The following is a 23453-nucleotide window of genomic DNA, read 5'->3' as shown; positions in this document are numbered from 1 at the left end:
GTGTCAGTGTCAGCTGTTTCTGCTCCCACTGAGCAGGATTCCCACGTGCCCCATACCAGGCCAGCTAGTAGGACCTCTAATTAAAGGCAGGGTCATCACTGTGCAAGGGATTGTGGAGAGAGAAGAAAAGGGCGTTTGTTTGTTATGAATACAGAACCTTTGGGAAGCAGGAAGCCATTACGATTAATCAATCACTTTCCTAGACAGAAGCGCCTATGGCAATGGAGTTCTTGTGGCTCCTTATTTCTAGAGTTTTGTAAATGATCTGAAGGAAGGAGTACATAAAGACATGACAAACTAGAGGAGGTACGGAAATGGCAAAGAATGCATGGCAGTATGTAACTTTGCAAAGCTGAGTGAATGGGCATAGAACTGCCAGGGGCTTGGGGGCAGAATGAAGTCATTGCCGAAGGTAGGAAGCCAGGCAGGTAAGACACTGGTAAACCTGGTGACAGGTGAGAACCTTGGCAGAGGTTCAGCATTTGGGAGGTTCAGAAAGCGGAGGTGTTAATGGACGAAGTTAGTGGGGCCTGAGTATCAGGTAGACATGGGGATCTGGCCAGGGCTGGCCTTGGCCGTCAGACTGTTCTAGCAACAAAGGACATGGTCCCGTGAGCTGTGGTCAGAGTAAGGCAGGTCCTCGGCCTTGCTCTCTTAATCTAAATAAAACCTGTATGTGATTTAAAAAATAAAAAAAAATAGTGCAGAGGTGCTTGTAACGTAAAGCAGTAGTCTCTCAGCCTGCCCTCCCTCCTCCACCAACCTGACCACCCAAAGAACCCCTCTACAGGGGCAACCATTTGTAGTCATTTTAGTACTTCAGGAGCTAACTGCATTACCAAGCAACATGCCTACATCTGAGCTTCCCTGGTGACTCGTTGGTAAAGAATCCGCCTGCAGTGAGGGATCCGCAGCTGGTGTGGGTTGGATCCCTGAGCTGGGGAGATCTCCTGGAGGAGGGCATGGCAACCTGCTCCCGTATTCTTGCCTGAAGAATCCCATCGACAGAGGAGCCTGCTGGGTTATGGCCCAGAGGGTCGCAAAGACTTGGATACAGGTGAAGCGACTTAGCCTGCATGTACATGCTTATATCTATAACTTGACAGTCAAAGTCACATGTAATTTATTGACTCCATGGTAAGAAATGTAGAGGGTTTAGCTTCCTTACATGTTCCTTTATCCACTTCCCAATTTTTAATAGTCATATTTTAATTTTTGTTCTTTTTTGATTATCTTTATAACTTTAAATAATATGCTTAAGTCTGTTATCCATCCTAGGCTATATCTCTTCACTGCTTATTGTTTGTGTGGAAAATTAATATTCTGTGTTGTGTTTTAAGATTAATGTATTAGGGTCATATTTATTTCATGTGTAAAGTATTTTGACAAGGAATGTGTTAGTTATCTTAAAGGAATCCCTGATTTTAAGGGATTCTGAATAATCCTTTTATATTTATGTTTTAGAGCAATATCAGGGAAGCTATGACAAGCTGATGACTAGCAGGTAAAGAGGAAAATCTCATGAAAGCTGTAGTTTACAACTTGCAGTGAACAAACACAGTTTCACACCCACCCCATCCCCCACACACACCCCCCCCCACCCCGACACACACACACCCTCTCTCTACTAAAAAATGTTTTTTTTTCTTTTTTCTTTTGCCTTTAGGTTACAAGTCAACAGGTTTTGGAACTTCAAAAACAAGTTGTTCAATATTCTTGGAAATTTCTTTGCTCCTCTTAGCAAACATTTAGAAACTCCCCTTTATGATGACAAAATACAGAATAAATTCTAGCATTAACTTTAAATTTATTGCAGCTAGTATATAAATATTTGCTGGCATTTCCTTATTGACCTAACAAGCTTAATGGCTAACTCACATTTCAGGTTTTCTTATTAAACTAACTGAAGCTTGTAACATTCAGCCAGTCCTGAGTGAAGATCCTGGGACTTTTGTTTCCCACACTACTACAACAAAAATATGAGTGCCTTTCCTCTTTCTAGTTTTCTTTTCTCTTTTCATTTCGTATTAGCTGTTAGCTATAGCTTTATGTCACTTTGTCAAGGTAGATGATATTTGTATTCTACTTTGCAGCTAAACTTAAGTCCTCTGGGCTATGTCTGTGACTCCGTAGCTGTGGTTCACTGAAGAGCAAAGTGGTGGGCTACAACCCCACTTCCTTGGCTGCATCTGACGTGGCCCCTGTGTCATTTAGGGGAGAATGTTCCTAATATAATGGCCAAATGGATTAACTTTAAGACTTTTTTTATTAGTTGTTTAAAGTCATGTCCTATTTTAGTTTCCTTCCTATTTACATGTTGGCTTTCTTATTTACTTCTCCTCGAGTTTCAGTAAGCGTTTTCTCTTGTTGCCAAAATACGCAGTCAGCAAACCTTTAAAATAATTCATAGTGTCCTTTGTGTTGAGTCCAGTCCTATCCAGAGGCATCCCTACTGGGGTCTCCGTTCTTCTGCTTCAGTCCCTGCGGGTTTCTCTGCTGCACAACTGTTACTCTGGGACTTTGTTAACTCCTGACTTGTCACCACTGCTTTGTGAACCTTCTTTTTTTCTCTTTCATAGCTTATATCCTCATTGTACTGGAGTCCTTGCTTTAGTGTCTTCCTCAGAAATGATGTGTGGGAGGTAAATTTTCTGAGCCCTTCTTTGCTTAACTTTACTTTCACTTAATTGGTAATCTGGCTAAAACTCTAGTTTCAAAATAGCTTTTCCACAGAATTTAAAAATCAGTGCTCTTTTCTAGAACTCACTGTTGCTGTTGAGAAGTCTGATGCCAGTCTAATTTTTGTTCCTTTGTAACTGTTGGGTTTTTATCTTTGAGAATATTTAGGATTTCTCCTAAAATGGCACAGTGATGATTTAGGTGTGGGCCTTTATGTTGTTTACTTTATGGGATATTTCAGCCTGAAGACTTGTGTCTTCTTCAGGTTGAAGACATTTATTTCTGTTGTTTACCTGCTTAATTTATCTTCTCTGTTCTCTCTTTCTGGACCTCCTCTTAGTTGGATATTGTAACTCCAAGATTTCTTCTCTGTTTCTCCTATTCTTTGCTGAAAATTTTTACCCCTTTGTCTTTCTGTTCTAAATTCTGGGATATTTACTTAACTTTATCTTCTAGATACTCCACTGCATTTTTAGTGTAAGTGATCATGTTTTTAATTTTAGTGATCATGTTTTTAATTTCCAAAAGTCTTTTTCTTGTTCTTATTTTTTTGTTTTTCATAGCATCTTGCTTTATAGGTAGAATATTCTTCTTGGATGTTTATGGAGCTACTAATTAGTATTTTCTTCAAAATTTTATCCTGTGTTCTGATTTTTATGTTTCTTCCAGCCCAGGTGGTCCTGTTTTTGCCGTGCACGTGTCTGTGTGTTTGCTGCTGGGTTTGTTATACACGTGACTACCTTTGGTTGCTGGCGTGGATCTCCTGCTGCAGTGTGGGGGGGGGTCTGTCTCCTGACGGGGTTCTTCCTTCATGACAGGGTGACAGCAGCACATTTGTGGGTGTGTCTGGCTCTTGAGGAGAGCTTCACCTGGGGTGTGAACATCCATACTAGTAGTCCTGGTTTTTCTTGGGCAGTTTATTTAGGTCCTCTAGATAAGCGTTCCAAGGTTTTCTTTTCCTTTCATTTTAGTACTCTGTATCATTTTATCCATTTTCTATGTTCCAGACATTTGTGGAAACTTTTCATCTATTTATGGCTCCCCCTCCCAATCCTCTTTTTTTTTTAGGCATGCATCCATTTTCCCCTTTTACTATCCTTTTGATAGGGTCTTGGGAGGGAGAGGACTGAGAATAAAGAAAATGTGCCCGACATGCCATTTTAAACAAACAAAAAACATTTAAGAATTACTTCTCCCTTATTTCATAATGATCACTATAGAAAATTGAGAAAGAAGAGGTAAACGACAAAATAAAAAATGATCTGTTTTTCCGTCACCCAGAAATAACATTTTGAACATGTTCTAGTTCCTTTTTCATTTTTCTACACATCTATTTATCTGTTTTTTTTTTTTTTTTCACAATAAGATCATACTGTATGTTCTGCTTTCAGATATGCCTCTGAAAGTGAAAGTGAAGTTTCTCAGTCGTGTCCGACTCTTTGCGATCCCATGGACTGTAGCCTACCAGGCTCCTCTGTCCATGGAATCTCCAGGCAAGAGTACTGGAGTGGGTTGCCATTTCCTTCTCCAGGGGATCTTCCCGACCCAGGGATCGAACCCGGGTCTCCCATATTCCAGGCAGATGCTTTAACCTTTGAGCCACCAGGGAAGCCCAGATATGCCTCTGAAATGGAAACAATTGCTCTTTTCATGTCACAACATATCCTTGATGTTTTCGGAGGGCTGGTATATATTGAAAGATGTATCATCACTTATTTAGCCAGTCCTCTACGTGTCTCAGATAGTAAAGAATTTGCCTGCAATGTGAGAGACCCAGGTTTTGAACTCTGGGTAGGGAAGATCCCCTGGGGAAGGAAATGGCAACCCACTCCAGTGTTCTTGCCTGGAGAATTCCATGGACGGAGGAGCCTTGTGGGCCACAGTCCATGGGGTTGCAAAGAGTCGGACACGACTAAACGACTAACACACACACACTACCTTTAGACCTTAGATTGCTTATGATTTTCACCACTCTATATATACAAGCTTTAATAAACATTTTTGGATAAATCTTTACTTATGTCCTTGACTGTTTACTTAGGATACAACTGTAGTAGTGGAATTGCTCAGTCAAAATGTATGCGGTTCTCTGCCTTAGTTCAGCATTCACGATAGTCTTTGAAATAGTTCCTGTTTAACTTTCTGGGCCCAAACTTTCACTTTACTCCACTGCACTTGAGTTCCCTCAAGCATTATAGCAGAGGCGTTAAGAGAGCAATTTTCCAAATCACACAGACCAGGGTTGAATCTTAGCTTTGCTACTTACTACATGTGTGACCTTAAGCTATTTTAATTTACCTCTTTTAGCACTAGTTTCCTTGTCTATAAAATGGGGGAAATAATTCTACTTTTCTGATGTGGTTGTTGTGAGGATTAAATGAGATTTAAAAAAAAAAAAAGCATGAAAAGCACTTAACACAGGCTCTGTCAGGTTCAAAGGGTTCATAAATCCATATTGATGGAGTTGGACCCATTCCTCTCCCCAAACCCATGCAAAACGTCCTTCAAGAGCACATTGACAATGCACCCATCCCCGTGGGCTTGCAGAGCACGTGTGGGCTGGATCCACACGATGTTCAGCACCCGCTGTCTTGTTGGTTTCCTGCCTGTGTGTGTTTGGACCACAGCGATGACCTTCCACCATGACTACGTGCTTTCATGAGTGCTTATGAGGAATAGAGTCCACGGTGAAGAGGAGCTCGCCACTTAGCGTTGGTAGCATCAAGATGGTTTGTTGGAATCTGTTTAGAGTCCTTGGCAGCTCAGGAGCTTTGAACACGGCTGCTGACTCTGAATATTGGATGAAACGTGTCCCTGGGGTCCCTGAACCCCAGTGTAGTCTGAGGGTAGCAGAGGAAAAGAACTGTGCTGAGCAGACAGGGTGGGTTCTTTGCTAAGGCTGAGTCTTTCCTGGGTGTTGTCCGGCTGGAAGGCAGAGCTCAGAGCTCAGCATGTGGCCTTGGGACCTTTGTGTGGCCTGCCAGCCGCCTCCCTGGCCCTCATTACTTTGCACTGGGCCATAAGATGCTTTTGTCGCTAGTCGAGCTCTCCTCCTGAGCATCAGCCAACCCACAAAAGTCCCTTTCACGCCTTGAGGATGCCTCCCTAGTTGCCAGGGGAGACTGAGAAGTGCACTTTGCAGAGCCGCAGATGGGAGGGCATGCCCGAGGATCCCTTCCAGAAGAGGCCCCGAGGAGGGGAAGGTGATGTGTGGAGGATGCTGCTCACCCTTCTCTCCTGTCTGGGTGTCTTTCAGGAGTCATGGCCGGCTTCAACATGGGGGGCGACCTCAGGGAGCCTGCTGCCAGCATCCCCCTGGGCTCCCTAGTAGCCGTTGGCATCTCGTAAGTTCCCCTTGTGGCAGTCAGCTGGAGAGAGGGAGAGAAAACCCAAGGCAAAAGAGGGGATTGCTCCTTTTGTTCTAAGAGTGCCCTGTATGTGACCAATCTATTCTATATTCCAATCCTCCTTTTAACGCTCAGCCAGCTGGAAAATTCACGTCTGGTGGGTTTAGATACTCGCCCTTTCATCCCTCCTGCCTGGGAATCCAGCAAGGAAGGGGGTCATTAAAGAAGGTGGACTCCTTTCTTTCCTTTTCCCTCAGCCTCCTGCCCCTCCCCTTCCCCACCCCCATTTTGAACTTGGGCATTTTGTAACCATTGAGTTTCCAGGACCATTGCAGGGAATATAAAAAGGAAGAGTTCTGCAGACAAAACAAGATTTGCATACTACACCCCTCCGCTGATTGTCTGCGGGACTTCAGACAATTAACCTTCTGAGCCTCCATTTTCATCTCTGTAAAATGGGGTTAATGAGAACACATGTGTCCTGTCGATTGTGGAGGAGATGCTGTGTGTAACGGTGCACAGTAGGAACTCAGAGGCTGATTGTCCTCTTCTCCCAGCTTGCTTCCCCAAGGCTGCCAGACTTCCCTGTGTTAGTTCACACTGTGCCACCCATGTGAGCAGGCTGGGTGCCTTGGGTCTGGTTCTGACCTAGAATCTTCTGTTTTCTCTCTGCACTACGGGAAGAAGCTCCTTTGCCTTCACTGGGTAGGTGTGAAAGGTAATGAAATCCCAGACATGACAAGGATTAAAGTACCTGCATTATTTTAACCGTGATGTTTAAAAAATATGAATACACCTCTTCATCATTGCTGAGTTTGCTTTAGCTTGTTGTAATGGCACTGTGGCTCCTAGCCAGGCATACAGCACCTGTCTATTTTGTGCTAAATAAGGTGATCTCTCTGGGAAGAAAATGAGGCTGACAAAGATAAGGGTGGGTGTCCAGAAGGAAAGGAAAGAGCCCACCTCATTTTTGGTCACAGCTGGAAGGTCCCAGGAGGAGCCTTTGGCCCATTCTCCTACTGTCCAGATGGAAATGAGGCCCCTGGGTTCATGTGAGTTCATCGAGGTCACAGGGCTTCTGAGGGCAGAGCCAGCTCACTGCTGGCCTTTCACATTCGGCTTGGCTCTCTGTCACCTGGGGACCAAGGAACAGCGGGACTCCAAGGCCTGACAGCTCATCGGCTTGTTCTGCTGCAGGAGGATGGGGTACAGACCTGCCCGTCGACCGTGGCCTGCATCCTGGCCAGCTGGGCTGCTCCCCACCCCAGAAAACCTCTGTGTGTTTTCCTCCGGAAGAGGCAAATGATGCATTTCTATACGTTTATATGAAATGATATGTTTATATATATTTACATGAAATATGCTAGAGGAGAAAAGAGTACCGGCAGTGCCCCCAGATAATCTGGGGAGCCTTCGTGATGGCCATTCTCTGTCCTTGGGGACAGTTCCCTGGGGGAACCCTCAGCCTGAGGAGGGTGGAGTGGGATGGGGTTGAGTGATGTCAGGTGGCAGCCCTGTTCTGCTCTTGGGTTTCTTGCAGGTGGTTTCTGTACATTGTCTTTGTCTTCCTGCTCGGCGCCATCTGCACCCGAGAGGCCCTTCGCTATGACTTCCTGATAGCGGAGAAGGTGGGTGAGTCCTGCAGCCTGGTGGGCTCAGGCTGCAGGTCGTTGATCAGCTCTGAGCAACAATGGCTGCCTCCCCTTTGTGTCCTGGCTGGGGAATCCATGTAGTCGTGGGCCCAGGATTGCAGTACAGCGGCCCAAACCATGGGAAAGATACAGGTCCTTCATATGTATCCCTAGACCTGGGTAACCACATCAGAGAAGACACATGCATGCAGGTGCTAAATAATGCTAAATAATGGGGACACAGGCAACCCTGCATGTCAAAAATCAGAGCAGAAACAAAGAATCTGGTCACCTGAGATCCCCAGCTCCAACAATCCTTCATTATTGCCAATAGCCTCCCTTCCACTATGAGCAGAAAGCTACTCACAAGAAACCGGTAAGAAGGAGGAGGCTGATGAACAGAAAAGAGGGCAGGAAGCCCAGCGCCAAGGTGAGGGGTGGTGGGAGACAGGGTTGGAGGCCCCTTGTCCTCTCGGGCTCCCCAGGGGATGGCCCAATGGATTTGGATACTGCAGCTTTTTTTCCTGAGGACTACACTGGTCTGAAGATGATTAGCCAAGTCCTCATGTTCCACAGCCTCTGAACAGGCTGGAGGTCATGTGACAGTCAAGGACACTCACTTGGCATCTCTAGAACCCAGGAGATTAAGACTTCCAGACATTTTGCTGGAAATCCCCTAAAACTCCTGTCTTCCCTCTGTCTTCCCTTAAGTTCCCTGGGGGAAAGTGGACCCTGAGATTCCCATCACGTATCAGAAAGACGCGCCAGGCCAGGGAGGTGTCCTTACTCAGTTAACTCCTGAGTATCACTGCTCTTATTGAGGAATAAACACCTTTTTCTCTGGTGTGAGGCTTTACAAAGCTGCCTTGCAGGTACATAGAGGGGTGCTGCTTGGGGCAGCCTGGGGCTGGAAGCGCTGAACTTACATTTTAGAGCAGTGTTTGGGCTTGCTTTTCACATTAGTGCAGGTTTATTTTTCAGGTGTGTAGACGCCAGTGTCAAGGTGATATTTATTTTCGGGGGTGGGAAGGTGTCTTGGCCTTACCTTGCAAGAAGGTTTGCAAGGGGGAGCTAGCTGTTCAGGGAGTGAGAGAGCTGACATCCACCCCCCAGGTCTCAGACCCCCCAGGTGAGCAGGGTTTACTCTCAGGGAAGGAGTCAGTGTCCCTCATTTATATGTCTGTGCTTGCTGGTGCCGTCTCACATCTCATCTCCCAGGGGCCTCTTCTCTAACTGTGGAATAAAAAGCTGGGCTCCATTAGAGCGACTCAAGGCCTCCAGGAGTAGCTGGGCCTGGACTGAGGGAGCACCCAGCTGCTGTCCACACCATGCCAGCAAGCTCTGCCCCTTCTTGAGCTGGTTCTTTCTTGTGGATTCCCCCACAGAGGCCCTTTCAACCATCAGAGACTCTGATCTGGATGAAAAGAGTCAAATGATCCCCTGGGTGGGGCCCCTCTCTCCACTAATTCCCTTGTTTTGCAGGGAAGCTAAGAATAGGTGTGCCTGAGGGGGCAGCACGTGTCCCAGGAAGGCCACAAGTAAGAGTGTAAGAACAGCTTTCACCAGCAGCCCAGCGGGGAGACTTCATGGGTGGAGATTCCACCTCTAATAATAGACTTATGCATGGAGGTTGGGGGTGGGGGGACTTGTTTGAAAGGCCACCTGTCCCTAGCAGTGAAACAGATAGGCCGGCCAGCGCTTCGCTGGGGGCTGGGGGACCGGCTAAACCCTGCCTGGTGACAGCACGTGGGCAGGTCACTATGCACACAGCAGGTGAGAGGTGGAAAATGGGTTTTTGGAGAGGACACAAGACTGTTTCCCGGAACAGGCAGTTGTAAAGCCTGTGCAAGAAAGAAAAGATAGTATCCTTGGTTGTAAGTAGCAATCAGAGGTCGATGCCACAAGTGTGGGAACAGGGACGGAACCGCTCAGGGCAGCTCCGCAATAGCGGCTCCCTGGTGTGCTGCCCACTCCATGCCACCCTCGGGTCCCACAAAAAGAGGACCAAGTGAGATTCTTCTGAAAGCCACGAACCCTGGCTTTTCTTTCTTGCCCTCCTTGGCACTGACTGGGCTGCAGCAGCGGGGACTGTACTTAGGGAGTAAGCTGGGCCACAGGCAGCTGCACTCTCGGCACCTGGAGGACAGAAGGGTGAGGCCTGAGAGGCTGGCGGGTGTGGTACCCTGCCCCCCTGACGTGGTGTGTAATAAACTGTTCATCCCCCAACTCTGCCCCCTGTCTTAGCTGTGGCCTGGTCCTGAGCTGGCCCATCTCTGAGCTCTCCTGGGCTCCAAGAAAGCAAGACCTCTTCCTTCTGGTCTGTGTGCCCTGAGGGTCTCGCCTGGGCCCAGACCTGGGGCCTCCGCCCCTTGACTCTCCTCCTAACGAAGCAAGCGCCTCTGAGCATTTCCTTCTCTTTCTCTCAGGCCTTTTCTGCCAGAACAATTATCCTCAGCGGCTGCCGGCTGCCCTGGATTCCTTTCTACTGACCTGCAGCTGGTCAGTTCATCTGTTTCTTTCTGGGTTTCCTGCCGCTCCTCTGATCTATTTCTAATTATTTGGCTTCCCAGCCCATGGTTTCTCTCAGAAATTTCTTTTCACTTTATATCCCTACCCCAGAGGAACTTTTCCCTGGCTGTCGGGTGTTAAGCTTTCTAAAAACTCTTGACTATGTCGCAATGACTGAGGCCCTATGTGTGAGGCACAACCCCCGGTGCGCGGTTGACGCTTACTGCATTTTGATTCCCCGACACACTCCTATGGGTTTCCCAGGTGGCGCTAGTGGTAAAGAATCGACTTCCCAATGCAGGAGCAGGAGATGTGGGTTTGATCCCTGGGTTGGAAAGATCCCCTGGAGTAGGGAATGGCAGGCCACTCCAGTATTCTTGCCTGGAAAATTCCATGGACAGAGGAGCTTAGTGGGCTACAGTCCATGGGGTCGCAAAGAGGTGGTCAGAACTGAGCGACCGGACACAGACATACTCCTATGGGGATATCTTTACAGACAGTGCACATTTTCAGGTGGGGACATTTTTTCCCCCTATTAATCCACATGTTAAACTGAATAGGAAAAACCCCCAAAGTGTCAATCTCGATATTATTATAGAAAAAGGAATTGTATAAACAGCAGGTATTAGTAGGGCTAAAATGAAATAGACTGATTGTTTCACAATGAACTTATATGAAGCCCAAGAAGAAGTGTTTATTACACATCAAAAAGACCAAATATTTTAGGAGCCCTGGAGCTTGCTAACTAGCAGAATAAGAACAGATTAGTAGGAGGAGTATCTTCAAAGCATGCCTGTGAAAAATGAGCCATGGCGCAGGGAAAACTCTCATCACTCTTGATTTGACAGTCACGATTTCCCATGTTCATGAGCTGCACATGGAGTGAGGCAGGGCTCGAAGCTGGGGGCGAGCCCGGCCCAGCACAGCCACCCAGCCGCGCCTGCCTGTCCTCTGCTCTCTGTCCTGGACACAGTGCTGCCTCTCAGGAAGTGAAGTCAACCATGTTTCCTTGTGGTGGTGGTTTAGTTGCTAAGTTGTGTCCGACTCTTGCGATTCCATGGACAGAGGAGCCTGGCAGGCCACAGTCCATGAGATTCTCCAGGCAAGAATACTGGAGTCGGTTGCCATTTCCTTCTCCAGGGGATCTTCCCATCCCAGGGATTGAACCCGGGTCTCCTGCACTGTAGGTGGATTCTTTACCAACTGAGCTACAAGGAAAGCCCACATGTTTCCTTGTGGAAAGTGGCTATCAAGTGAGAGAAAAACTTTGGCTGAAAGTGGAGATGTTGGTCACCTTGTGGAATGAGGACAGTATTAAAAAACTCATGTCTGCAGAAAGAAGGAACTGCTTGGGATTGTAAAGGGGTAAAGGTGTCAGGATGTACTCCTCAGTAATGCCAAAGGGCCACAGGAATTGGATGAGGCAGAATGAGTACGTTGGAAATGACCCTATTAAACCCAGTTCTTCAAGAAAAGGGAGTGGCCATTGGGTTGGCAGGATCTTTGAGTGGCTGGAGTTCCCATGGGAGCTGGGATCAAGTACCAGGAACAGAGAGACGAGTTAGTGCTTTTCATCAGTAGTTACTGAAAAAGAAATTAGGGTAGTTCACACCCCAGGTAATATATTAGAAAGACAGCATTTTGTGATGACTCACACAGGTAGATGATAAAAGGGCACCTTTTGGGTTTTCCTAAAGAACCGTTGACACATATCTGCACAAATACTCACTTCCACCTTCACTGGCACAGGTAGTTAAGTTTACAGTCCCAGATAAATAGAGGAAATGATTAAATTCTACAAGGCTTGGGGCAGAGCCACAGAGCTTACTGCTGTACCTGGAGAGCTCTGCTCTCTGCCAGGTATCTAAGCTGTCCTCAGTGCTCCCTACAAGGGCAGATGGATGACAAGGAAGGGGCAGGACTCAGGTGGGGGAGAGAGAGAATGGAGTTGTTACATTCAACCACAAGGACCAACGTTCCGTTTCTTTTTCAGAAAATTGGTTGAATAACAGTTTTACATAAAAGAGTGGCAAGTGGACAGTCCATTTAAATGCAGTTGACAAACTGGACCAAGCTTCCTATGCCTAGATGGTCATCCCTCTGGCCCTTGGCCCCAGGGCTCTGCAGCGGTCCTGGGGAGTGTTTCTGGGAAGGCTGGCTGGGATGGAGGTCACCGTATCCGGCCACATGTTGCCAGAGACTCATTGAATTCCTGAGGTTAGTTCCAACACTGAGGCACACCAGCCTGGGCCATCTCCTTCCCACTCACGTTCACTGTAAATGGATAGGCTATATATACACACGGAAAAGAACTTTTTACACTCAAATATATGTAACCTTTTGGATAAGAAGCAGTAAACTTTCTGCAAGGAGATACCATGCCTGCCTGAGATGGAGAATTCTCTGAGGGGAGTACGCATTGGAGATAGGGAACCATGCCCAGGGGCTTTCACCCTGACTGCACCTTAGAATCACCTGGAGGGCTTTTGGAAAAATCAACCATGTCTGAGTCCCACTCTGTAACAATTATAGCAGAATCTTGGGGTGACTTGTGTGTATAATCAGAGTGGAGGACTACTGGGTCAGATTTTCAAAAAGCTTTTGATAAAATTTTATTACAGAGTCCTTTAAAAAAAAAAAAAAGTCAACAGAAGGTGGAAACAAAGGCTATAGATGAATGATTGCATCTCAGAATGAGTCAGGGGTTTGATACTGGGACTAGTGTCTCTAACAATTTTGTGAGACATCCAGGACACCAACTACAGTGGAGTTGTAAAGCCTTATTACTCCAGCCAGCAGTACTTGCTGAACACTGTGTGCCAGAGGGCCAAGGTGCGGGCGACTTAGAAGCTTATGGCATGCTGGCAAGAGGGGCCATGAGTGTAATTAACCACAGGGTAGATGACCTGCCATTAGAGTATACAAATAAAGTGAGGGAATATTATAGGACATTAATTTCTTCTAGTAATAAAGTGGTAAATAGCGTAGGGTGGGATAGGCATAAATTCATGACACTGAAGTAAGGAAGGGAGATTCATTGGGGATAAAGATGAAGTAATGCATTTAAGGAGAACTAATCCACACTGAATTAAGGAAAAGGTAGGCTCTTTAGTGGCTTATCCACAAAACTTCTGACCTCCCTGACTGTTTGAGGGTTATTCACCTATGTGAGGTCTTGAAGGGAGTGATCCCCATTTTTTATTATAGGACCCCAAATGACCAGACTCTTGCTTGCCTGTCCCTTTGTGCCCCTGGTAGGGCATGTGACTTAGGCTGGGCCCACCAGATGCTTCAGATGTCATGAATGATGCAAAGGTAAGGTGATGGTGAGAATTCATCTTTGGGGCAGCAGGTGCTGATAGCATCTTGATCAGACTGCTCCTGTTCAGGAATCTGAATGTGCTGCTAGCTTTGGGTCTTGCCTTTTTCCAAGCCTCATCTTTCAGCCTTCTGATGATTCTGTGACCCTCCAGTATCCTGTAAACACATGCTTAAAAAATATTTCCTGTCAAGAATCCTGGCTGATACAGATTTTTGGTGCTAGTTTATGGCCAGTGTTCAGTATAGCTTGATGCATTGTTAAAGCAAGGAAGTAAAAACTGCGGTGAGGAACGTCTTCATGGAGAAGGGTATAAGGGACAAAACGGAAAATGAAATCTAATGCAGCTGTAACAGCTGGACAAATGAGCGCTAAAAATACACGGTTCAGGGCATTTGCCTAAAGTAAAATATCAATAGAAAGGAAATGGCACCTCAAATACTTTCCTGTTGGTGTAGATGAAGTTCAGCTCAGGAGGGGGCTATGGACTCACAGACTCATGACACAGCGTGGGACACAGCTGCACACAAGCAGCACTGATCTTTGCAAGGGGACACCAAGCAGAGCAACTCTTCCCTCTCTCCTATCTGCTGGTACCTTGTGGGCTATGTGGATCTCACTTTCTCATTTAACACTTACATCTCTGTATTGGCACCAAGTGGACCAGGATGAACTAAATAGGAGCCCCATGGAAGTGAAGCCAGTGGAGGAAATAGTGTGTCTGGTGCCCCCCAACCTCACATTGAGGTGCAGCAGAGCCCTGAGGAGCACCCACTCATGTCAGGGGCTGGAGGGTGCGCTCATGGAGGAGGAGAGGTTTATGCTGAGTCTTGAAGCACAATTGGGAGTTTAAGAGACAGACAGTGAGTGGCTTAGGGATGTGGACAGAGGGTTCCAGCAAGCAGAGAAATCATGCTGATGGATTCTGAGTGTGCAGAGTGTGGGACTGGAAGTGTCACAGACCATGAAGGGCCAGGTATGTCAGGGCATTGGGGAGTCATTGATATTTTTATGGCAGGGGCATTCATTATGACCAGTGTGCATGTAGGTCATGCTGGCAGAGGCCTGGGGACAGAGTTTAGCCCTTAGCATTCTTGCTGGCAGTGGTTCACAAAGGATAGTCCCCAGGCCATCAGCATCAGTATCACTGGGCGCTTGTTAGACCGTGGAGAAGGGAATGGCTCCCCACTCCAGTATTCTTGCCTGGAAGATCCCGTGGACAGAGGAGCCTGGTGGGCTACAGTCCAGAGGGTGGCACAGGGTTAGACATGACTGAAGCAGCTGAGCATGCACACACTTGTTAGATATCCAAATTTGGGGCCATATACCAGACCTACTGAATCAAGAAACTGTGGGGTAAGACCCAGAAAATCTGTGTTTTAACAAGCACTCTGGATGAATCTGTGATTCACAGGGTCGCAGAGTCGGACACGACTGAGCAACTGAACTGAACTGGATGAATCAGACACAGTCAATTTGAGAAGCTCTGTGTAGGCCGTACAAGAAGTGATGGCGGGTCAAACAAATGGTGGCAGTGCCAAGGTGGTGGGGTGGATCTGAGGTGTTTGGAATATATCTAAGATGTCGAATCTGGAGGATTTATGATCAGATGGGGTGTGGGTGGGTGTGTACCAGGGGAACAGAAGGGAGCAGAAGCAGATTCTGATGTTGAGTAATGAAACTGCCTCCTCATACAGGTGTCCCTAGTGGGCTTCCTATTCCTTTTGGGCTTGTACATCTCATCCTTGGCCTCCTGTATGGGAGGCCTCTATGGAGCCCCCCGGATCCTGCAATGCATCGCCCAGGAGAAAGTGATCCCCGCATTGGCCTGCTTGGGGCAAGGGGTGAGTGACCTTTTCTTTGAGAAATGTATGTTTTTGCTGCTCAACTGACTGTTGGCCAATAAATTGCTTAAGTATTTCTGATAAGAGCCACTGGTCTGGTTCTGGTAGGGAGAAACAAGCCTGCACCCCTGTCCTCTGGATTCTTTGGTCTGGGGCCACTGGACAAAGCATCTGTCAATGTCATAACTTCAGCACTGGGTGCCAAAGTCACAGTAGCACCATGGACCATATAACTGTCACAATAGCACCATGGACCCTGCCACAGCAGAGAGAAATAGTGCCACAACCTTTAGTAAAAATAAATTCCGGATCCTCCAAGTTTAGCCTAGAGGGGAGAACCTCTTGCTGAGGAGAGGACCTGGTCTTTGCAGCTCTAACTCTGTCCTGGAGATTCACCTCCCCTTTGGGGTCGCTTTATGCTGAACTCTCACACTTCTGGTCTCTGGGCTCCCTGTTAATCTTCATAGCCCGAACCCTAACTGATACAACTTGGTCGAGTCAAATCAAATGAGACATTCCTAAAACTGAAGGCGTGACAAGAGAAGGAAGCCGAGAGAACCCCACTTCCCGATAATGTGTTTTGCAAGCTGTCAGTCAGTTCAGTTCAGTCACTCAGTCGTGTCTGACTCTTGGCGACCCCATGAACCACAGCACACCAGGCCTCCCTGTCCATCCCCAACTCCCGGAGTCCACCCAAACCCATGTTGCAAGTTGTAGTTGATTTCTATGTTGTGGAAACACGACAGGGTTTCTGCCCACCCCAGTCCCATCCCCAGCCCCACTCTTGTTTGATGCCACGTAGGTACAAGTCATCTTTAATCCCTCTCTCTGCCTTCCTCTGCTTCTTATCTACCAGTCAGTGTGGACGGGTAGGACAAGTGACTATCATCTCTAGTAACTTCCCTGTGGTATGTGCCTTTTATTTTATTTTAATTTATTTTTATTAGGTAACAGGTGTAGTTGTTCAGTCGCTCAGTTGTATCCAACTCTTTGTGAGCCCCTGGACTGTAGCCGGCCAGGCTCCTCTGTCCATGAAATTCTCGAGGCAAGAATACTGGAAGGGGTTGCCATTTCCTTCTCCAAGATAATGTGTGTACAGGACTCAAAACTAAAAAGATACCCTGAGAATTTTTGCTCCCTCATGAGTCGTTCTACTTTTTCGTCACACATAGCCATGTCCTATCATACCTGGTTTTATTAGTTTTTCATGAATCCTTCTCTCTCTTTACAGCGGTGGTGGTCTGTGTACATTGTTCTTTGCCTTGCTTTTCTTCATTTAATATAGCTTGGAAATCTGTCTTTTCATATGAATATAGAAAGAACTTTCTCATTGTTTTCCCATCATGTGGATATACCGTAGTTTATTAACCAGTTCCCTATAGATAGTATAGCTTCCAGTAAACAGTGCTACAAAGGATACTCTGTGTGTGTGTGTGTATGTGTGTACAATTTTACACATATGCAGATAGATATATCTATAGGATCAATTTTCCTAAGTGAGTTTGCTGGTCAAAGGGTCAGTGCATTTTAATATTAATAGATATTGCCAAAACACCTTCCATGGGAGCTGTATCATTTTGTATTTCTACCAGTAATGTATGACAGTTACTGTCTTCCAGCAGCTAGCATGACTGTTAGACCTGGGCCAAGGACCTTGCTTTATAGGACTCTGTTCTGGTCTCTAGGAGACTCCTGAGGTCAAGGGGACATGCCCTTAGCCTGTGGGCTTACATAAACAGATGGTGACCACATCTGGCCCAGGGACCATGGTTTGCCAGCTCTGGATTACCTCCTCCATATGTATATCTAAACAAAATAGTTCAGTTTTGCCTGCTTTTTAAACTTTATATAAATATGGCATGCTTTTCAGGCATCATTATGTGACTCACCCATGTTTTTGCTGATAGCAGCGGCTTGTTTATTATCATCTCTATATAGCATCCTCATTTGCTGCAGTTTCTCACTAATCCTGCTGTCGTGGTATGTCCCTGTTTGGGACTGTTACGGACAGTGCAGGGAACAGCCTTGTAGTAGACTGGTTCACGTGTGGAGTTCTTCCAGACCTGTTAGTGGAATTGCTCAGTTGTAAGTTGTGTATATCTTTGCTTCGTAGATAGCACTGAACTCTTTCTCCAAAGCAGTTGTGTTAATTTAAACTCCTGTCAGCAGTTGGTAAGTGTTCCCATTCTTCTGTGTTCTTGCCAATACCTGGTATTATCAGATGTTTTAATTTTTGCCAATCTCGTAAGTGTTTAATGGTATCTCACTACAGGCTTAATTTGCATTTCCCTGATTGCTAATGAGGTTGGACATCTTTCATATGTTTAATAGACATCCTTTTGCACATTGTCTTTAGTGGGTTATCTGTCTTCTAATTATTTTGTAGGGATTCTTGTACATTCTGAATTGCTCTTTGTCAGTTACACGTGTTAACAAATATCTTTTCCCATTCTGCAACTTGACTTTTATCTGTGCTATCTTTTGGTAACAGAAGTCCACGTATGACTGTTTTATCACTTTACAACCCACCCTTATCATAGTCCTTCCTGGATCACTAGCATATCCTACAGTTTACCTAAAAACCTCCTTCCACTTATTTTAGACCCTCCTTTTATTTCATTAGTTTTTGACAATTTACTTTATTCTTTATAGTTCTATTGTTAGAGTATGTTAAATAGCTAACCCACTCCAGTACTCTTGCCTGGAGAATCCCAGGACGGAGGAGCCTGGTGGGCTGCAGTCCATGGGGTCACTAGGAGTCGGACACGATTAAGCATCTTCACTTTCACTTTTCACTTTCATGCATTGGAGAAGGAAATGGCAACCCACTCCAGTGTTCTTGCCTGGAGAATCCCAGGGACGGGGGAGCCTGGTGGGCTGCCGTCTATGGGGTCGCACAGAGTCGGACACGACTGAAGCGACTTAGCAGCAGCAGTTCAGCAGCATGCTAAATAGCTGTAGTAAGTATATCCAAAATGTAATTTTCAAAAACAGTGAAATGTATCTTTACTCTTTTAAAAAAAATTTTACTTTGGGTTCTAGGAAGGTGTTTCAGATCAATAGGGCCTCTGATCCTCAGAGACTCAGGCCAATGATGACTTTGCTACCTCCATCCTGTGAAGGTTGAACTCTGTTTCAATCCTCACTAAGGGGGATGCACTTGGAGGAACATACCTGGGAGGTTCACAGATCAGGTCTGGATGTAGCTGACATGCCTGTCCCTCCCATCACAGTGCTAGCATAAAGGAGGTGGGTGCAGTGGTTAGGTCCTGTGTCTATCCTGAGAGTAAGGCTGACAGTATTTCCTGAAGAATGAGGCAATGAGAGGAATCATTAAGAATTTTGCTTACTGAGTAACTAGAAGGATGCAATGGATACTTTCTTAAGTGGAGAAGCTGCAGAGTAGATTTGAGAGGCAGGACATCGAGGGATTAGCAGTTTTGTTTTGGAAATATTTGGTTTGAGGTCCTATTAGACATCAGCTGGAAATGTTGAGTAGACAGTTGACTAAGTCTAGATTTCAGGGAAACATTTCAAGCTGGAGTTTCAAATTTGGGAGCTACGAGCATTAAACTGGTTTTCAAGGCCATGAGCCTGATTGAGGTCCTAGAGAAGGAAGATAGGTAGAGAAGAGAAGGGGTCTGAGGATGGAACTGGAGAGTGCTCTGAATGCAGAATTCAGAAATGTGGAGTGGCCAGTGACAGAGACTGAGGAGCAGCCAGTGACAAGGGGACCAGCAAGAGAAGCAAGGAGACCAGGGAGTAACCAGCTGGGTCGGATGTAATGCTCAGGTCAAGGAAGGCGAGGACTTAGAAGCACTGTTACTTTTGGCCCAAGAACCGTGTCAGGGACTGTGAGGAGTAGCTTCTATGGAGCGACAGGTCACAGTACATGGAGTTAGCACATTTTCTCCACTTCTGTCTTCCTGCAGGTCTCCCATACTCACCCCCATTAGTAACATGTGCATAAATGTGTGTGGGAGAGTTTGTTCATGTTTTTGGAATCTCCCCACCTCAGTCACCAACGAATGTGCTGTGTTTTCTGGAGTCGGCCACTCCCCTTGAGGTTGTTTTCTCCATTAAAGCTTGGGAAGAATCGATTTTGTACCTCTTCGATTTCCAAAGCTGACTTTAAAACCCAGTGAAAGACAAAAAGAAAACTATTTGTGAAGTTCATGTTCTATAGTATTGTCCCATATTAATAGTTACTCTGGATTGGACATCATCATCCCAAGCTTGTAGATGAACTTATTAACACGCCAGGAAGCACATGGGAGAAGTGACTGAGCCAATTTGAGTTGTGTTTCTATCATGCAATGTGATTTTCTTCAGTGAAATTTCATGGTCCTGCATGTTGCTTTTGTTTCTGCAGAAGGGGCCAAATAAAACGCCTGTAGCTGCCATCTGCCTGACCAGCTTGGTGACCATGGCCTTTGTCCTCGTGGGTCAGGTGAACGTCCTGGCCCCCATCGTCACCATCAACTTCATGCTGACATACATCACAGTGGACTACTCTTACTTCTCCCTGTCCATGGGTGGCTGCAGCCTCTCGGAGAGGCCTGAGCTGGTGCCCGGGGAGGGCCTGGGTACTCTCCACTGCTCTGAGCCCCTGCTTCTGGAGAAGGCTCCCAGTTATGGCTCTGAGGGCATTGCCCAGGGCTCCTCTGAGGGCACTCTGCTAGAATTCACCAAGGACATGGATCAGCTCCTCCAGCTAACCAGGAAGCTTGAGAGTAGCCAGCCCAGGGGAGGAGAGAGCCATGGGATCCTAGAGAATCAGAAGGGGAAGACCAAGAAGGCCAGCAAGCAAACCCTCCAAGAGAGCTTCCTCTTGGACCTCAGGTCCCCTGCTTCCTTCTCTCCTGGGGACACTGATGGATGGCCTACTGCCTCCTGGGAAGGGCAGGGGCCCCACGGGAACGCACAGAGTCCCAGAAGTGAAGGGGATCAGCCTAGGGGAGCCTATGGAGCAAAACTCATCCCTGAGCCAAGTAACCAGCCCAGGCCAAGCAGAGAAGGTGGGTGCTTTGCAGTCACACCAGGGCCTCCTAATTTGGGAGTTATCACAAGCCTCTTTCAAATCCTTAGGTCATTTTATAGTTGGGTTTAAAATCCTTGTTAATTTCGTTTGATATTTACTTTAAAATATTATGGTCAGTTATCAGCTGAATTTATAATTCTAATCTGGTATAGAGTGTTAATTTTAAGCATAAATTTCTATCTACTCTTGTATGTTAGGGCTGGGAGCCATGACTAGTAACTAAATATTAATTTCATTTTACTCAAAAATCAGCTAACATGAATGAAACCAGTTTCTCCTTTCAAGGGAAGTGGAAGTGTGTTGTGACCAACTGCCTGGCAAGGGCTCAGTCTGTTTTGTCTTTGGAGGATGAATCTCCCAAACCAGGCAGGAGGGGGATGGAGAGACAGGAGATGTGATAAAGAGGACAGCTTTTCTTTGCTTCCTCGTATCTGCAGACAGAGACAGGGAGATGCTCAAGGGAGACTTCTGGAGCATGAGAAATTCCAAGGGAAGAACTCAGAATTGTTTAGTCTTCCATATTTTAGGTGCTTCTTGTGCTCACTCAGTTGTGTCTGATTCTTTGTGACCCCATGGACTGTGTAGCCTGCGAGGCTCCTCTGTCCGTGGGTTTCCCAGGCAAGAACACTGGAGTGGGTTGCCATTTCCTTCTCCAGGGGATCTTCCTGACCCAGGGATCAAACCTGTGTCTCTTGTTGGCAGGCAGATTTTTTTTTTTTTTTACCACTGCAGCACCTGGGAAGCCCCGTATTCTAGGTACTTGGCATACATGATTGCATGTCATATAATTGTCGTTAGCACTTCCTATTTTACCACTGAAGACCCCACATCCCAATGAGATTACAAAGACTCCTCAGAGCTGGTATTCTGCATGCCTGGATATCACACCCCGGTCTCTCTGTATCTGAAGCCCAGTACCTTCCTCTGCATTAACCTGTTTCCTGAGGTCTGTGCAGACAAGTGTGGGTAAAGAGGAGGAGACAGGGGACATAGAAGAGATGTCCAAAAATAATTGCTTTGGGTTCTTTTGTACACCTTCTTTTCCTTCTTTACCTCCAGATAGGTGGATGGTTCTTAATGGTAGGAGCATAATTAAAAATCTTTAATCATATCATTTTTGTCAAAATAACAAGTACAGTTTAATAAGCCAAGTGGAATTAAAAGTCACATAGCCAGAAATAGTAGTCCTATTCTTCTACACCATCCCTCTTCTCCATCCTGTAGTTCCACTCCCATAAAATCCCACTTTCAACCAAATCGTGTTAACCTTCATGTTACTAAATAATATATTTGTATTGCTACTTCTTGATATATCAGTTTTAGATATCATTTTTTAATTTACTATTATGATAAATGAATACTAGCTCATTTATGCCACTCTGATTTCTCACCCAATGTCCCCCATGTAATTACATCACAGTTTTAAAAATTAATTTTAGTAGCTACTATTCATATTATCATGATTAAGTAAATATTGCTTAACTATGAGCTATATATTATACTATGATTACATTGCCTTTTTTGTCCAACTTCTTCTGTTTCCTGGGGTTAATAATTGCCATGGTTTTTTCATTTGCTTGGTTTTTCTGTCATCATTTTTCTCTCTGTACTCCGGTGAATATGGCAAATGGCTCTCAATGTTAAGTTCCGAATGCTCAAATTCTTAAGACAGTCATCATGTCCATTTGCTTTTTCTTGTCTGTCCTATGGCTCCTACCTGATCCCCTCGTCTGTCAGTTCTTTAGGCCTGCTACAAAGCTGTTGTCTTGGAATTCCTCTTTGTCTTTTTTTTTTCCTACTTGGCATTTACCGACCTCTCTATGTTAGAAGAATTTCCAGTGCTATGAGTGTTGGTGGGAGGCAGAGCAAGCCTTTCACACTTAAAACTGAAAATGTCAGATGCTCAGTTTTCCAGTCCCTCCTACAGCCAGAGTTCAGGCACAGGAATAAACCTCAGTGAATCAGATAAGCTGAGTCCAAGTGAATCAGATACTTGGAACTGGAAACCTGAAGAGATGAGGGCTTTGAGGAACTCTCTGGAAGCATGATACTGGCTGCAGGGTGACTACATTTCTGGCTCCACCATCCAGGGCTTTTCAGGGTCAACGGTGTGGGAACCTTGGTCGCTGCAGCAGTGATATCCCCTCTACACTGCTTTGACATATAATTTGGAGTGTTGTCCTTGGCTGTTTACCTCTGAGATTGATTCACTAGCCTTTCCAGCTATTCTCAGAGACCGGGAAATATCTTTTTAGCTGGTCATATTACCCTGTTCTTGATTTCCAAGAGCTCTTGGTTGTAATCTGATTTGTCTTTATCTTTTAAAAAAATTTGAAAATCATCTCATTCTTGTTTTATGGGTACAATATTTTCCAGGTAATATTAGTTTTTCTCCTTTTAAAGTCTTTTTCTGCCCTATGATCTTTAGATTCTTTTCTCTTTGGCTTCGTCTCATGCTCCCTTTTATATTGGAGGCTTTACTAAAATATCTGTTGATCTTTTGATTTCCTTTTCTCCTTAGAAGTGAGTCCTGAAAAGCTGTTGAGAAGACCTGTGTCCTGGACAGAGCTTATTGGTTAGGGCACCTCATTGTAGAGTGATCAAGAAGCTGGCTTTTTCATGAGAGGACCCCCAAGTGTGATTAGCTAGAGATTTCCTCTGTGGCTCTTCAGTTCCTCCGGAGAAGAGTCCTTTAATCTCTTGCCTGGGAGTCCCCCAGAGAGCCAGGTGATATAAGGGAGTTGAGGTACCCCACTGCTTGGGATACAGACGTCATTGAATCCTGCAGTTTCTAGCTCCATCCCCTCTCTCTTTGTTATGCCTGGTGTCCCAAGTCCAGACCCTCTCTGGTTGGATTCCTTCAGAGGAACCCCCTTGCCCTCCACCAACACACACACACCTTGGGGAGGGGTCAGGCAAAGAGGAGTTATTCCCCAGCTGCATGAACAGAGGAAAGGAACTTGATGCCCAGCTGTTTCATATACAGTCTTGCGAACGGTCGCCTGCAGCGTCCCACTTCCTGGTCCTGAACTTTGTGTGGTCCACTAGGGTACCTTGGGTTGGTCCTTGCCAGCACCCTCTCTG

The 23453-nt window shown here is 45.9% G+C and overlaps 1 protein-coding gene across 1 annotated transcript in view; it reads left to right on the top strand.

The window, feature by feature from the left end:
• Positions 1 to 23453, top strand: part of SLC12A8 (solute carrier family 12 member 8) — a 148244-nt gene that overhangs the window by 99902 nt on the left and 24889 nt on the right. The window contains exons 6-9 of the mRNA XM_070358937.1: positions 5936 to 6023; positions 7567 to 7654; positions 15182 to 15328; positions 19701 to 20346. Of these exons, the coding sequence (XP_070215038.1) occupies positions 5936 to 6023; positions 7567 to 7654; positions 15182 to 15328; positions 19701 to 20346 (969 nt within the window). The remainder of the gene's footprint in view (positions 1 to 5935; positions 6024 to 7566; positions 7655 to 15181; positions 15329 to 19700; positions 20347 to 23453) is intronic.

This window comes from Bos mutus, chromosome 1 (assembly GCF_027580195.1).
Source record: "Bos mutus isolate GX-2022 chromosome 1, NWIPB_WYAK_1.1, whole genome shotgun sequence".
Classification (NCBI taxonomy): Eukaryota; Metazoa; Chordata; class Mammalia; order Artiodactyla; family Bovidae; genus Bos; species Bos mutus.
Note: the sequence above shows the minus strand (reverse complement) of the source record. Positions and strands in the feature narration are given on the sequence as shown.